The following is a 16,331-nucleotide window of genomic DNA, read 5'->3' on the forward strand; positions in this document are numbered from 1 at the left end:
TAAATTGTATAACATATGTGTATTTTTTAGTGTTCCGAAATACTGAATTTTTAATAGTCACTATAGAGTATAGTTTATACTTACTTGATTTGACTTGTTATTGTTGGTTAATTGTTGTTAGTGTTGGTGGTTGCTAGTGATTATGAGATTTTCACATGAATTTTACACTACATCATGATTACTTGTCCTGAGTGTGGAAATATCAACATGGGTCCAGATTGTGTTTAAATTTTGAAATTGTTGAAAGCTCATTATTCAAGTTAAGGTATGTAAACAGCTGTTGCCATGAGATAACAGATTATGCTTTTGGTTAAAATTCTGGAAATCACCCCACAGTTTTTGTTTACTTTTTAATAACCAGAGGCTTATATTTAAAATTGACAAAAAATTAGCAAGTGCATTTTAAATTTAGTAAATTTAGAAGTAACTAACGACAAGTACAACTATGAATTCATACTGTCTCCACTACTAGACATGTTTTATGACTGTCTGAAAGTATCTAAAACAGATTTTATGAATTTTCATATAAAATTATATTTCTGCTTTAGCAATCAGTCATGGTAATAAAACAATTTGAGAACAAGAGTCTTCATATTTGAGTAGCAGAAAAATACAAGAGAAATCTTTGATCCCTGATAGAGTACTAAACAAAATATAATTTAATTTTACATATATACACACATATGCACACACTTTTTCTATTTTTTTTTCCCACAATGGATACCATGGATAAATTCTCCATAGTGAGGTGGTTGAGTTGAAGTACAGATCTGTTTTTAATGTTTCTAGTATTGTTAGATTGGTTTCCAAAACAACCTTATTATTTTACATTTTCAAGAATAACCTTTGCTCACATTTTAATTAACGATATATAATATATATCAGTGTTAGCTATCTTGATTTAATTTCATTACCTGTATTATTTTGGCTTATTCCTTTTTAAATTTCTTTGGATGAGTGTTAATTCTTTTGAACATCATTGTGTTTATATGACAGCTTTGTTTTCAATGCTATTTTTTTTTTTTTTTTTTTTTTTTTTTTTTTTTGTTTTTTTTTTTTTTTTTTTTTTTTTTTTTTTAATGAGTACTGCTTTGGCTCGCATGTTTTGGTATAAGTTGTTTCTCCGTTTGTGGCTTTCTAGGTGGTTTTAACCTCAGTTTTGCATACTTCTTTGATACAAACCTGATCTATGAATATGTTTTTACATTTTCAAGTAAGCAACTCTTTGATCATTTTTTATAATGATTTCTTTTTTAATGAGATTATAACTAATGAATGGTATATATCAGTTAGGTATTACTAAGAAGTCAGACTAAAGAACAACAAGACAAACTTAAGTAGAATGAGACAAATCATAATGATAATAAATAGAACCATCTGCTGATTACTTAGAAGACACTAGCAAAACAGATAAGTTTTAGCTATTCTTTCAAGAGTATGTAGGAGAAATCATTTGCAGACAACTTTTTAAAAAAAATACTTAATCACGGATACAAAATAAATGGAAAACCAGATGAGAAACTATTTTGCATAAATATTTGAAGTAAAATTTGAAATTGTTTAAAATGATCTTATACAATAGAATTTAACTCCATGACACTGGAGTTTTCTTTTTTCTTTCTGACTTTTTTCCTCTGTTTTAATTTTTGTATGCCTAGTACCTAGAACAATACTGAAAGACTGAATGGTTAATACCCTTCCTCTGCAATTGCTTTACCTACTTTGTTATTTCATTTTTCTTGTACTCAAGAGAAATGTATGTATACACCAATTTCCCGTTAATTTTACTGCACAAATTTATTCATAATACCCTCTTATCTGTTTAGGATCCGTAATAACTCTAATATGTCCCCTTTTTAAAATTTGTCATTGAAATTTTATACTTTCTCTATTTTTACTTTGTCTTACTATAAATTATTAATTTTATTTATTTCAAATAACCAATTTTTAATTCTCTTTATTGTATAGTAATTTATTTCATTAATCTCTTCTTTTTTATATTTCTTGCTCTTATCTTTAAGCTTAATTTGTTTTCACCTTTTAACTTTTTAGGGCATTGTGAACTGTATGCTCAGATTATTTCTTTTGATTCTTTTTATAACATGCAGTCAAAGATACCATTTTTTTCTCATAAAAATAGCTTTAAATGCATTTTACAAGATTTTATATCCTCTATTTTCATCTTATTCCAACAACTCTTTCTATATGCAGTAATATCATCAGACCTTACCTGGGTCAATTTTTCTCAGCACTTTTTTTTCTTTCTTTATCTTTTTTCNAAGCTACCCATATAGATTTTCTCAGCATTTTAACCTAGGACTTGATTAACACTTTCTTTTTTTTCTCCCTATTTTTTTTTCTTTTTTATTATACTTTAAGTTCTGGGGTACATGTGCAGGTCATGCAGGATTGTTACATAGTTGTACACATGCCATGGTGGTTTACTGCATCCATCCCCCATCACCTACATTAGATATTTCTCCTAATATTATCTATCCCCAAACATCCCACCCCCAGCTATCCCTCCCCTAGATCTCCCACCCGCTAACAGGCCCCAGTGTGTGATGTTCCCCTCCCTGTGTCCATGTTTTCTCATTGTTCAACACTCACTTATCAGTGAGAACATGCAGTGTTGGATTTTCTGTTCTTGTGTCAGTTTGCTGAGAATGATGATTTCCAGCTTTATCCATGTCCCTGCAAAGGACATGAACTCATTCTTTTTTATGGTATTCCATAGTATATACATGCCACATTTTCTTTATCCAGTCTATCATTGATGGGCATTTGAGTTAGTTCCAAGTCTTTGCTATTGTAAGCAGTGCTGCAGTGAACATACATGTGCATGTGTCTTTATAATAGAATGATTTATAATCCTTTGGGCGTATACCCAGTAATGGGATTGCTAGGTCAAACGGTATTTCTACTTTTGGATCCTTGAGGAATCACCACACTGTCCCCGACAATGGTTGAACTAATTTACACTCCCACCAACAGTATAAAAGTGTTCCTATTTCTCTACATCCTCTTCAGCATCTGTTGTCTCCAGATGTTTTAATGATTGCCATTCTAACTGGAGTAAGATGGTATCTCAATGTGGTTTTGACTTGCATTTCTCTAATGATCAGTGATGATAAGCATTTTTTCATATGTTTGTTGAGCTCATAAATGTCTTCTTTTGAAAAGTGTCTGTTCATGTCCTTCACCCACTTTTGAATGGGTTATTTTCTTGCAAATCTGATTTAGTTCTTTGTAGATTCTGGATATTAGCCCTTTAATATCCCATTTGTCTATTTTGGCTTTTGTTGCCATTGCTTTTTGCTGTTTTAGTCATGAAGTCCTTGCCTATGCCTATGTCCTGAATGGTATTGCCTAGGTTTTCTTCTAGGATTTTTATGGTGTTAGGTCTTATGTTTAAATCTTTAATCCATCTGGAGTTAATTTTTGTGTAAGATGTCAGGAAGGGGTAGCCATGTGTTTCAGCTTTCTGCACATGTCTAGCCAGTTTCTAACTGCAGTTTCAGGTCTTTCATAGATTAAGAAGCATTGTTCTTTTTTCCTGTAAGTTTGTATGTCATTGCCTCTGTCTAAGCTTATCCTCTCCCCTTTTTATGTTCCCATTTTCCTTGCATGTGAGTTGCAAAACACTCTGAGTTTTGAGGTTTTACTTCTATTTGAGCCTGCAGGTCGGTAACTCAGAGCTCAAAAATGATCATCCTTTTCTTTAATACATGTATTAAATTGTTTACTTGAAAACTGCAGAGATTTTTTTAGTTCCTAAAACCTTTCTTTAATTGAATCTTAAGTCCTCTATTCATTTTTAAAATTCAAGTTGTCTCTGTCTCTTTGTGTTGTGTGTATGTTCTGCGTTCTCCTTCTTTGACCACTTATCTCTCTTAAACACCTCCTGTGCTTTATTTGATGGCTCAGCTGGTGCAGTCTAGCCTCAGCAGGTGGGAAATCAAGTACTGTGTAACCCTATGAGCCAGGATTGGACTAGCAGGGAAACTTCCAGTCTACTCTGAGGCATTTGGGGGAGGCTTTTATTTCTTGTGATCCCCTGATAGTCTTTCAGCTTTAGGGACAGGAAAGACTAACTCTAAGCATTTAATTCCTTTGTGGGTGCTCAGAGGCCCAGGAACCTTGGCATATTCCTGTGAGGCTGATGTTAGCCACTGCCTGGGGCTCACAGGTTTCTGTTTAACTATTCTACTTAAGGCCCTTTGAGACTCAGGTCCCAGATACGGTACCTCAAATACTCTCAAGAAATAAACCTCACGTTATTTTTCTCTATCTATGGCCAATTAGAGCAAAAAACCCCTCAATAACACCCAATTACCTCTAAGTTCTACTGGAATTTGGCTCAGAGAAGAAATATAATTTATAGCTGTTAGCAAAGGAGAGGAAAGATGCATTCATTTTGCACTTTTCTTAGAATACATTGTCTCTCTCTTATTTTTCTTTTAGTTTGAAATAATTATATTCTTACATGGAGATACACATATTCTGATTTTGTATTTTTTTTTTCTGAAAGAGGTGACTACATTTATTTTGGTTCCACATAGAAAAGACAGATTCATTAAATACATCTTCACATAATAGTACTTTTTCTTAAGATTCCTAACATATTGAATAGCTTAAATTATGAAAAATAACTTTATATTAAAACCGTATTTAAGACTTCTTAAAAAATGAATTAGTTTTTCTAGCTTGTGGATGTTGACCTTTTCTCTTTACACCATAGTTTCAAAAAGTGGACATTAGGAAAAATTCTGAAAGAACATTTAAAACTCTTTTATACAAAGTGTTTTGGTTACAATTCTTACAACTAGCAGAATTAGGATGTCTTTGGATCCCAATCAAACTGCTAATCAAATTAGCAGAATTAGGATATCTTTGGGTGAATTAACACCTCATCTTGTCTCACACTTGTATAAAAGGTAAGGAAATACTATGGCCCAAATAACAAGCATGAAGAGTTGAGTAATCCAGAAGGACAATTGTGTCCTCACAGACCCAGCTTCCCTCCAGAATCCTGTTCTCACCCTCGATGTTTCAGTCTGGGGCTGACAGCTGTTGGAGGATGGCAGTTCTCGATGATCTTGGGCAGGCTTATAATGTCTATTGGAAGAAGAGGAGCGTCTCTTTCTTGTCAATCTCTTTAAGAATGAGGAACTCTTTCTTAGCAGTCCCCCCAGGAGACTACCTCACAAACAACTGTAAAAAGCTTCTCACATTTGTACATCTTTAGCAATCAGTGGTAATGTGGATAGAGTCATTATGAGCAGATTTCATGATAAGGACTTCCCCAAAGTGTGAGATTAAGTCAGCATCCCACAGAGATAGGTATCTAAACAAGGCCAACTTCTAGATTGGAAGCAAGAAAGATTCTGTTAAGACGGTGAAGCAAAATTAGGCAAATAGATACTTCCGACTTCAGAACCTACACTCCTAACCCTATCCTCTTCTCAAAATTTAATTAGCTAAATTTCAAATAAATCAGTGCAAATCAAAACCACATTGAGACACCACATCACGCCAGTTAGAATGGTGATGATTAAAATATCAGGAGACAACAGATGCCAGAGAAGATGAAAAATAGGAATGCTTTTACATTCTTGCTGAGAGTGTAGACTAGTTTAACCATTGTGGAAGACAGTGTGGTGATTCCTCAAGGATCTATAAATAGAAATTCCCACTTGACCCAGCAATCCCATTACTGGGTATATACCCAAAGGATTATAAATCACTGTATTATAAAGACACATACACATGTATGTTTATTGCAGCACTGTTCACAATAGCAAGACTCAGAGCCAACCTAAATGGCCATCAATGACAGACTGGATAAAGAAAGTGTGGCACATATGCATCATGTAATACTATGCAGCCATGAAAAAGGACGAGTTCATGTCCTTTACAGGGACATGGATGAAGCTGGAAACCATCATTCTCAGCAAACTGACACAAGAACAGAAAACCAAACACCACATGTTCTCACTGATAAGTGGGTATTGAACAATGAGAACATATGGACACAGGGAGAGGAACATCACACACTAGAGCTTATTGGGGAGTGGGGTCTAGGGAAGAGATAGCAGGAGGTGGGGGAATTGGGGAGGAATAGCATCAGGATAAATACCTAATGTAGATGATGGGGAATGGATGCAGCAAACCACCGTGGCACGTGTATACCTATGGAAGAAACTTGCACATTCTTCACATGTACCCCAGAGCTTAAAGTATAATAAATAAATTTTAAAAAAATTTGCAGACTTTGCTTTTAATTTTAATTATAATGTTTTTTGTTTTCTGGATACAAAACAGATGCACATATTTTCAGGGTATATGTGATAATTTGATACATTATATAATATGTAAAGAAAAATTCAGGGTAACTGGGGTATTAATCGCCTTAAATATTTATCTTTTTATTTTGTGGGAACATTAAAATGATTCTCTTCTAGCTATTTTGAAATGTACAATAGATTAATGTTAATTATAGTTGCCCTACTGATCCATTAAGCATTAGGTTTGATTTTTCTAATGTTAATCAACCTCTCTTTATCTCCCCTTCTTCCTGGCTTCTGGTAACTGCCAATCTGCTCTCTATATTCATAAGAGCCACCTTTTTAGCTCCCATATATGAGTGACAACATGTGATATTTGTCTTTTTATGCTTGGCTTATTTCACTTAACGTTATGACGTCTAGCTGGTGAGAATGTGGAGAAAGGAACCCTAGTGCACTGTTAGTGGGAATGTAAATTAATACAGCCACTATCGAAAACGGCATGGAGGTTCCTCAAAAAACTAAAAACAGAACTACCATACTTGAGCAATTCCATTACTAGGTCTGTATCCAAAAGAAAGCAATCAATGCATCAAAGAAATATGTTCCTGTTTATTCAGCACTATTCACAATAGCTAAAATATGGAATCAACCTAAGTGTCCATCAATGGATGAAATAATTTTTAAAGTGTGGTATAAAACAGTGAACTACTATACAGCAATATATAAAAGAAAAACCTGTCATTTGTAGCAACCTGGATGAGCCTGGAGAACATTATATTAAGTGAAATAAGCTAGGCACAGAGAGACAAATACTATGTAATCTCACTCAGGTGTGCAATCTTAAAAAAATTGATCTTATAGAACTAGAGAGTAGGAGAGTGTGGCTATCAGAGATAGGGCGTGGTTTGTCACCTGGTACAAAATCAGGGTTAGACAGGAGGAAGGAGTTCCAGTGTTCCATTGCACAGGAGTATGACTATAGTTAACAATAATATATTGTATATTTCAAAATAGCTAGAAGAAAGGAATTCAATGTTCTCACCAGATTGAAACGATAAATGTCTAAGGTGATAGATATGCTAGTTTTCCTAATTTGATCATTACATATTGTATAAGTATATCGAAACATCACGCTGTACCTCACAAATATGTATAACTGTGTGTCAATTAAAATTTTTTAAATTAAAAATTATATACGGTGATTAAAATTTAGCCTTTGAATCAAGTTCAACTATAACAACTTATTGTACATAATATATATACACATATATATAATATTTCTATAAGAAAACAATATGATATTTTTCTGAAATGTAATACTTACCTATATCATACTATTTTCCATGTTCTTGTGTTAGGATACCAGTTTTTTCTAGATATACTTTTAGGTACATTCACAGATCTAGAACAGCTGTTGTCTCCAAGCTTGACTGGTCTAAATCCTTGTTAAAAACTCCCTTTTCCTCATAGAAAAGGGGCATAGGAGAGATTCCCCAAACCTCTCATTCTTTATAGCACTATTTAGCCAGAAATTTATAATTCATTTTTAAAAATATTTTTGAGGTTGTCAATGTAAGTACATAGAGAGTGAATGTTTATTTTCTGCTGTTTCTGACTCCTGGACAAACTCACAAGTTATATTCTTTTCAATTCTATCTGCCTATTTCTGAGTGGATAGAATAGTTTTATCAATCACAAAGTGCTAGTATCTCAATGTACTTATTAAATGAAAGAAAAATATGCTTTACACTTACATTAAGAAAAAGATGTGTGTAAAAAGCAGCTAAATACCAACAGTAAACACTGAATATGTAATAATATAGCTGCATAATCTCTGGCTCAGATACAGTGGCCTTTTGTGCCTGAATAAACTTGTGATGTGGTGTATTATTCAATGAATATGAATATACTTCTTGTTTAGCAGAATTTCTGTGAAATTATTGCCAAACCATTTCCTCTTCGGGAAACAGATTCTTGATTTATGGAGTAATAACTTCCTTTTGTTCATCTAATAAGAAATTCAAGAATCATGAATGTCACTTTGTTTTCTACCTGTCTTTAGAGAAAATGCAACTGTCAGATCCCTGCGGAGGACGTGCACATTGCAATTCCTGCTTGCTGTCCCTCTGGTCATGGGGACGTGATACCTGCCCGACATGGAAGAAGCACTTGCCCATTTTATGCATGGCACAGCTCACTGCTGCAACTGACATCTAGTACTGGTTTAAAAATAGCTGAGCTTGGCCCTTCCAGTGACTCTGTTTTGATATGGTCAGACATGAAGGTCTCTGCCCAACAGAGCGACGAGGGCAGAGGGAATTCCCTAAAGCAGTCAAATCATTCCCTCCCTTCAGAATTTTCACTGAGGGATATGGAGGGGGATGACCCATCAGAAGTGGGAGAATGTCTACTGATGGGGAGATGCAGTGGTTACAGGAAATCCTAAGTGAAAGGCAGAGAGAAATTGCTTTCTAGCACTGCCTTGCATCCTTTCATTTCTATACGTATTTAGGTCATGAAAATACACAAACACATAATCTAAAGGGTCTCAATTATTTTCAGTGAGAAAATTCATACAATCCCCAAAAGAATTCCATTTCTTATGGCAAAGTTACTCCATGTGACTCACCCTAATTTACCTGGAACAAGAACTGACAGAAAATTGTATTGTGTCATGTCTGATGCAAAAGGGTTTACAAACATCCTTACAAAAGGAGATTTCTTCCTGAGAAGGCAGTTGGAGGACCTCTTGTCTACATAGCTGTTAGACTGGGGCACAGTCCCTTAACGTGGGAGTTATAGGTAAGAAAAATTAGAGAGCAGCTTATTTTGGGAGCCAGGATAATAACAAGCTATTTTAAAAAGGTGTTGGAAACTTGCAGAAGCAAAGGGAAAAGAGAACAATCCTAATGGGTAAAAACAAGTAAGTCTGACTGCCTCATTTGTACTGAGACAGTGAGGAAATGGGAATTCGTCAGAGGGTAACTCAGTGGCGCCTGTAAAAGTGACGATGTGCTGATTCCTCAGCAGGCATTTGCTGGGAAACCCTTGCAGATGTTACAAGGACAGTTGTAGAAAATGTCTGGTAGAGCACTGTTTGTAACTGTGCAAAAGGTTTCATTCATACTGTGAATGTAAAGAATAAAAGTAAATGAAGAAACGAAAGCATCGCATCGTGCTTTTGATTTACATTTCCCTGATCGTGTAGTACAACTGCTATGGAAAACTGGAGATCCCTTAAAGAACAACTAAAAGGAGAACTACCATTTGATCCAGTAATTCCACTACTGGGTGTCTACTCAGATGAAAAGAAGTCATTCTACAAAAAAGATACTTGCACATGCATGTTTATGGTAGCACAATTCACAATTACAAAAATATGGAACCAGCCCAAATGCCCGTCAATCAATGAGTTGATAAAGAAGCTGTGGTTTTTATTACACACACACACACACACATATGTATTCCACACACACACATATATATGTAGTATTCCACACACACACACACATATATATGTATTACACACACACATATATATACACATATATACATATGTATATACATATGTGTATATATATGTATTCCACACATACACACACACACACATATATATGTGAGTAGTATTCCACACACACACACACACACATATATATGAGTAGTATTCCACACACACACACACACACACACATATATATATGTATGTTCATCATATATACATCATGGTGAGTAATATTACACACACACACATATATATGTGAGTAGTATTCCACACACACACACACACATATATACATATATATACACATATATATGTGTGGGGGGGGGAATACTACTCACCATGATATATATATGATGGAATACTACTCACCCATAAAAAGGAATCAATTAATGGCGTTCACAACAGTGCAGATGGGATTGGAGACTATTATTCTAAGTGAAGTAACTCAGGAATGGAAAACCAAACATTGTATGTTCTTACTCAGAGTGGGAGCTAAATTACAAGGATGCAAAAGCGTAAGAATGATATAATGAACTTGAGGGACTCAGGGCATAGGGTGGGAGGGGGTGAGGAATAGAAAACTACAAATAGGGCTCAGTGTGTATACTGCTTGGGTGATGCGTGCACCAAAATTTCACTAATCACCACTACATAACTTACTCATGTAACCAAATACCACCTATTCCTCCAAAAACCTGTGGAAATAACATTTTTTAATGGAAGCATCCAAAATGTAATTTGCTTCCACATTCTTGTAAGCCTCATTACATGCCTCAGGGACAGTTAATGTCATCATACCAATTCACAGGTGAAGAAATAGAATCACAGAGAGTTTGTGTACTTTCCCTGAGGAGAGTGAGGGGTGAGGCAAATGCATTCAGGAAGCCTGGGTCTAGAGTTCTCACTTTTGCACTATATTATTTCTGTAAATTTCTAACTTAAGACTGTATAGAAATGTAGAGCGAGACAGAACTAAAGCTCACTATCCTTAGCCCATAGGGGAGAAGTGACCACCCAGGGCTTGGTAAGTGCTCAGTAAGATTTGTTGAAAGACGAATCAATATTTCAATGCTGGGGCAAAGCAGTGAGAAACTGGTGAATGTCCAGGAACCAGCCACCAGGATAAGGCAGGACTAGGATGAATCTAACAGTCCTCACAGGTCCACCAGGTCAACAACAGAGAGATCAGAAGCCAAGGGGGCTCTTGTTTGATCAAGGACCTTTTGTATACAGACCTGTAGGTTCTGGCACAGTTGATGTGTGAGTCGTAGACAAGCTACATGAGAGTGGTTAGCGGTAGCAGACGGGCATTTGGAGCTGGAGAGAAGACCGATTCTCCTAAACTGTATCGGATTGAGCAGGGACTTAAAGCTTCAGAAGTCTGAGCAGCAAAGCTGAGACCAGGCTCCCTGGGACAGGCTGTCCATATGCATAATTGAGTTTCAGTGATGAGTCTCAGGAGGAAAACGTGTATGCATGTTTTCCTTAAAAATACATTCACTTATATTTAGAGAATCCTTCTGATGTCTAAATATGTCTGCAAAACTTAGTCTCAGTTTTACAACATTATTTGGATAATAATATGAGTAATTCCCAGTGAATTTACTTCCATGTATCCTTCAAGGATACTCCATTTTATTTCATACTTGAAGACTGTTAATAAATCACTCTCTAGCTAAGTACAATTCAACGCTAAAGCACTTAGCTTATCTGACCTTCACATTAATTACTTTTATTACAGCACCAGGAACTTTCAGCCGCTTTTCCCCCTTCCTTATCAAGCCATGTGGCCCTAAGGAGCCAAGGCTCCCTTACTACGCTTAAGGGAGGGCTTCTTAGACATGTGCATGTCTTCAAAGCTTTCCCTTGAATGTGCCAAATAACTCCAAGTTTCCTCAGCAGATTTAAGGGGCTTTAAATCTACTTGAGCATGGATGTTATGAGATGACCTTGAAATTCTTACAAAAACTGAAAGTGAAATGAGGAACACAGATTGAGCAATCCAATCAGAGGGCAAATGCCAGCAAACCTACTGTACAGTAGGGGTAGAGATGCAGAAAGGCAGAAAGAAGAAAATTCAGGAGAACCCTCCTGAGGGGTGAGCCAAGCCCTGCCATCGCACGCAGGACATCAACACACACAGATAACAGGAAATGACCCATTCCCTGTGGTCACTTATTCTAAAGGCCCCAACCTTCAAAGTTCAAGTCGTGATATGGATGACTCTACAGAAAGGGAGCAGTCACGCCTTACTTCTTGCCTTAAGAAAAGAGAAGAAATGAAACTGAAGGAGTGTATTTCCACCCTCCCACAGAAGGAAAGCCCCTCTGTCCGATCCTCCAAAGACGGAAAGCTTCTGGCTGCAACCTTGCTGCTGGCACTGCTGTCCTGCTGCCTCACGGTGGTGTCTTTCTATCAAGTGGCCGCCCTGCAAGGGGATCTGGCCAGCCTCCGGGCAGAGCTGCAGGGCCACCACTCAGAGCAGCTGCCAGCAGGGGCAGGAGCCCCCAAGGCCACCGTGGAGGAAGCTCCAGCTGTCACCGCAGGACTGAAAGTGAGTTTGCAGCAGCTGCAAGCTGCAGGCACGATCCTGCCTCCACTGGTGCCTTTCCCTTGCCTCAGCTGTCTTTCCAATAACTTGGAGCTTTTCTCTTCTCAGATCTTTGAAGCACCAGCTCCAGGAGAAGGCAACCCCAGTCAGAGCAGCAGAAAGAAGCGTGCCGTTCAGGATCCAGAAGAAACAGGTATGTGTTGGGCACAGACACTTTGAGGAGTCTAGAGAATTAGGAGGGATTAGAGAATAACATCCAGTTTTGGGGATCTAGCATTGAGTATCCCCTCTATGAGCCTAGTAAATAGAGACTACGAAATTTACCATGCAAACTAGACATGGCTTTAGAGCAAATGTAATAGGCTGCATGGATGTGCTTTGTCCTCCAATGATCAGATGGTGGAGTGGAAGCGTTTATCTGTGCATGTGGAAGTATTTATCTGTGCATTGAGCACAGGGGAGATCAAAGAGCCACCTGTGTTTCCTCAAGTAGATAATGCATTCCCATGTGAGAAGCATTATTTGTCACTCCAGAAAAATGAAAAAAAGTACTGCATCCTAGAATTAGACTTTGCTTACCTGGGTCATAGAAAGTTAAAGACATCTGTTTTCTGAATGTGCATTGCATGCTGTGAAACCAGGTAGAGGTTGTAATGAAGGGCCCTGTATATTGTGCTTTAATTTTGTTTCTTTTATAAAAGGTTATTTTAGACACATGCACACACACACACACACACACACACACACACACACACACACACACTTTAAAGCTTTTAAGGAATGCTTTTCCAGGGCATTCCATGCATTTATCATCTTCTTATAATTGTCCTTTAGTGATTTCTGACTTCATGCTCTGCTCATTCCATAGAACTTTATAGAGTTGGTGGGGCCTACCAAAATGATCAGTTCTAGTTCTTTCATTTGAAGGTGAAATAACGAATCTTTGTATTACATTTATTAAAGTTATAATGTAACAAATCCTTGATATTATTGTCCTTTTATTAAATATATTGAAGGAAAATTTTACCTGGAATGTATTGTACAGCTATAGACCAGAATAGGTATTTTTGAACATATTATTTTGTTTAACTTTCATATTGACTCTATTTAGTCCATAGAATACATGCAATAATTTACATATATTATCACTTCTGAAGAGAATTGCATAAGAAATATAGAAATAAATACACCAGGGACCCTTCCATTATACACAAACTCACATGTATGAGGTACCCTGACTACAAACTTATTTTTTTGACTATATGCTTTATTAATAAAAAAATATTTTTTATTTTATAAAACCATAATTTTTGGTATCTGGTTATTATATCTTTGTACCAGTAACCAGGAATAACTGGGTTTAAACATTTTTAAATTAGGAAACATGCACATATTTATTATTTTAGGACATCAATTATTTTTCTAGTTTGCATTTTTTACTATATTTACTACATAATTGAAAATAATACAGAATATACACTATGACATATTTTTTGTTTTGACTTACATAATAAGAATTTTTTCTATTTCTAAGTATTTTTCATATATCTCTATTAATTTATCTAACAATTATTTAATATAGTTATTTCCATTTTCATTGCTGTAATACAACATGCAAAAGTTTTGTACAAAAGTTTTTATTTCTGTGAAATTATATCTTCAATGTAAAGTCCATATAGTGAAATATCTGAGCTAGGGAGAAGAAACCTCTTCATCACCCTTGTTTCCAACTGCCACATTGTTTTCAAAATGAGTTATAAATGCAGTCAAAAATGTGGTGGACCAGTTCCCCACATTCTTGCTAGCCTGTTATCTTTAAAATTTATTTTGGCCAAGTTAGTAGTTGTAAAACAATATCTCACATTTATTTTGATTTGTTGCTTGTTTACTAATACAAATAAACTTTCTGCATATTTTGATTACTTATAATTTTTATCTTTTGCTAATTTTTATTTATAACTGTCTCCATTTGTCCTACATTTTTATAATTTTGGATAAATTCTAATTAGACATATTGATTTTTGATCAAAATTTTGAGGTAAATGTTTTAATGGTTTTGCTGTTTTTTTTTTTNTTTTTTACTGGTACATTTTGCATATCTCTATAGTATTGCAATAATCTTTTAAAATTTTCTCTAATATTAAAACTAAAAATATATTTGCTCATGATTTCTTAAGTAGTTGACTCCCTGCCACTTTGACTTTTTCATAGTTTAGGGTTTTGTCTTAACTCGTTAGTCTTTCTGGTGTTTATTTTAGTGAATCATCTCACATTGGCTTTAACTTCCCCCCCTCTCTTTTTTCCTTTCAAACCATTATCTCAACCAATTGTATTAAATAGTTCTTTTTCACTCCTTTGTGTTGAAAAACTTACCATGTTTTACTAAGCTCCTCATAAGAGTCGAATCTATTTAAGACTCTTTTATTGATTAATTATTCTATTTTTATGCTTTAAAGGCACTTTTTAAGGTAATTTGTATTATAAGGGGCTTCAATAACTAGTACGACAGGATTCTTCAATCTCCTTAACCTTCGCTGCTGCCATCCCACTGTTTCTAAATATTAGTTTTAAAAATAAACTTTAACTTTACAATTAAATAAAAGATGTAGACTCATTTCAGCTGATATAAGAAGAAAAGAACAATAGAGTAAGAAATAAATAACTTCTTGGGTCACATTTTCTCAAAATTTTCCTATTAATACTTTTATGTATTTATATTTTAATAGCATCCAGGAATTGTATACTTATGAGAATCTTTCACCAAATAATTTGCAATTTTTAGATTCTAACAAATTGAAAAAAACATTTACCTAGATTTCCAAAGCCCAGAAGTAGTCACTGTTATTATTTCATGATTTGTCCTAGACTCTTTAGTAAACATTAACACAGTGTGCATATAGGTATATATTGCACACATTTGAGCCTTGAACAACACACGTTTTAACAGCATGGATACCCTTACAGGTCGATTTTTTTTCAATAAAGCTATTGGAAAATTATTTGTAGATATACAATAATTTGAAAAACTTGTGGAAGAACTGTGTAACCTTGAAATGTTGAAAATATTAAGATTAATTAGCCATGTCATGAATGCATAAAATATATGTGGATACTACTCTATTTTCTTATTTCTGTCACAAAATATACCCAAAAGTTAAAAATTCTCAAAACATATGCATACAAACAGACTGTACACTGAGCCATTAGTAGTCTAGAGAAATGGAAACAAACACAAACATGCAGTATTAAGTCATAACTGCATAAAATTAACTGTGGTACATACTGTACTACTGTAAAGAATAGAATAATTTCATAGCCACCTCCTGTTGCTATTGCAGTGAGCTCAAGTGCTGTGAGTATCTTCCTAAAACACCATGTGATGCTAATCATCTCTGCGTGAGCCAGTTGTATCTCCAATAAATTGGGTATTGCAGTAAAAACGATCTCTCGTGATTTGTGTATATTTTTCATCTTGTTTAATAAACTTTGAATGACACCATAGGACCTATAGAAAGTGCCACTAATGATGCTGGAAATGCTTCCAAGAAGCAAAGAAGAGTCATGACATTTTAGTTGACCCTTGAACAACACAGGTTTGAACTGTGAGGTTCCACTCATATGTGGATTTTCTTCCACTTCCCACCCGTGAGACAGCAGGAGCAACACTTACTTTTCCTCCTCCGCCTTAGCTTACTCAGTGTGAAGAATGAAGAACTCTGTAATGATCCACTTCCACATAAGGAGTAGTAAATGCGTTTTCTCTTTTTTGTGATTATTTAAATAACATTTTTTTTTCTCTAGCTTACTTTATTGTAAGAATACAGTATATAATACATATAACTTATGAAATATATATTCAGTTTTTGTTATTAGAAAGGCTTCTGGTCAACAGTAGGCTATTAGCAGTTAAGATTTTGTGAGTCAAAAGTTAAGCACAAATTTTTGACTGCATGGGATCAGTGTCCCTAATTCCTGTATTGTTCAAGTA

The 16,331-nt window shown here is 35.3% G+C and overlaps 1 protein-coding gene across 1 annotated transcript in view; it reads left to right on the forward strand.

Moving 5' to 3' along the window:
* Positions 1 to 11,578: 11,578 nt before the first annotated feature.
* TNFSF13B (TNF superfamily member 13b) overlaps positions 11,579 to 16,331 on the forward strand; it is a 36,900-nt gene continuing 32,147 nt past the window's right edge. The window contains exons 1-2 of the mRNA XM_017501727.2: positions 11,579 to 12,346; positions 12,452 to 12,536. Of these exons, the coding sequence (XP_017357216.1) occupies positions 12,008 to 12,346; positions 12,452 to 12,536 (424 nt within the window). The 5' untranslated portion in view covers positions 11,579 to 12,007. The remainder of the gene's footprint in view (positions 12,347 to 12,451; positions 12,537 to 16,331) is intronic.

The sequence above is a fragment of the Cebus imitator genome, unplaced genomic scaffold (assembly GCF_001604975.1).
Source record: "Cebus imitator isolate Cc_AM_T3 unplaced genomic scaffold, Cebus_imitator-1.0 Scaffold14, whole genome shotgun sequence".
Lineage (NCBI taxonomy): Eukaryota > Metazoa > Chordata > Mammalia > Primates > Cebidae > Cebus > Cebus imitator.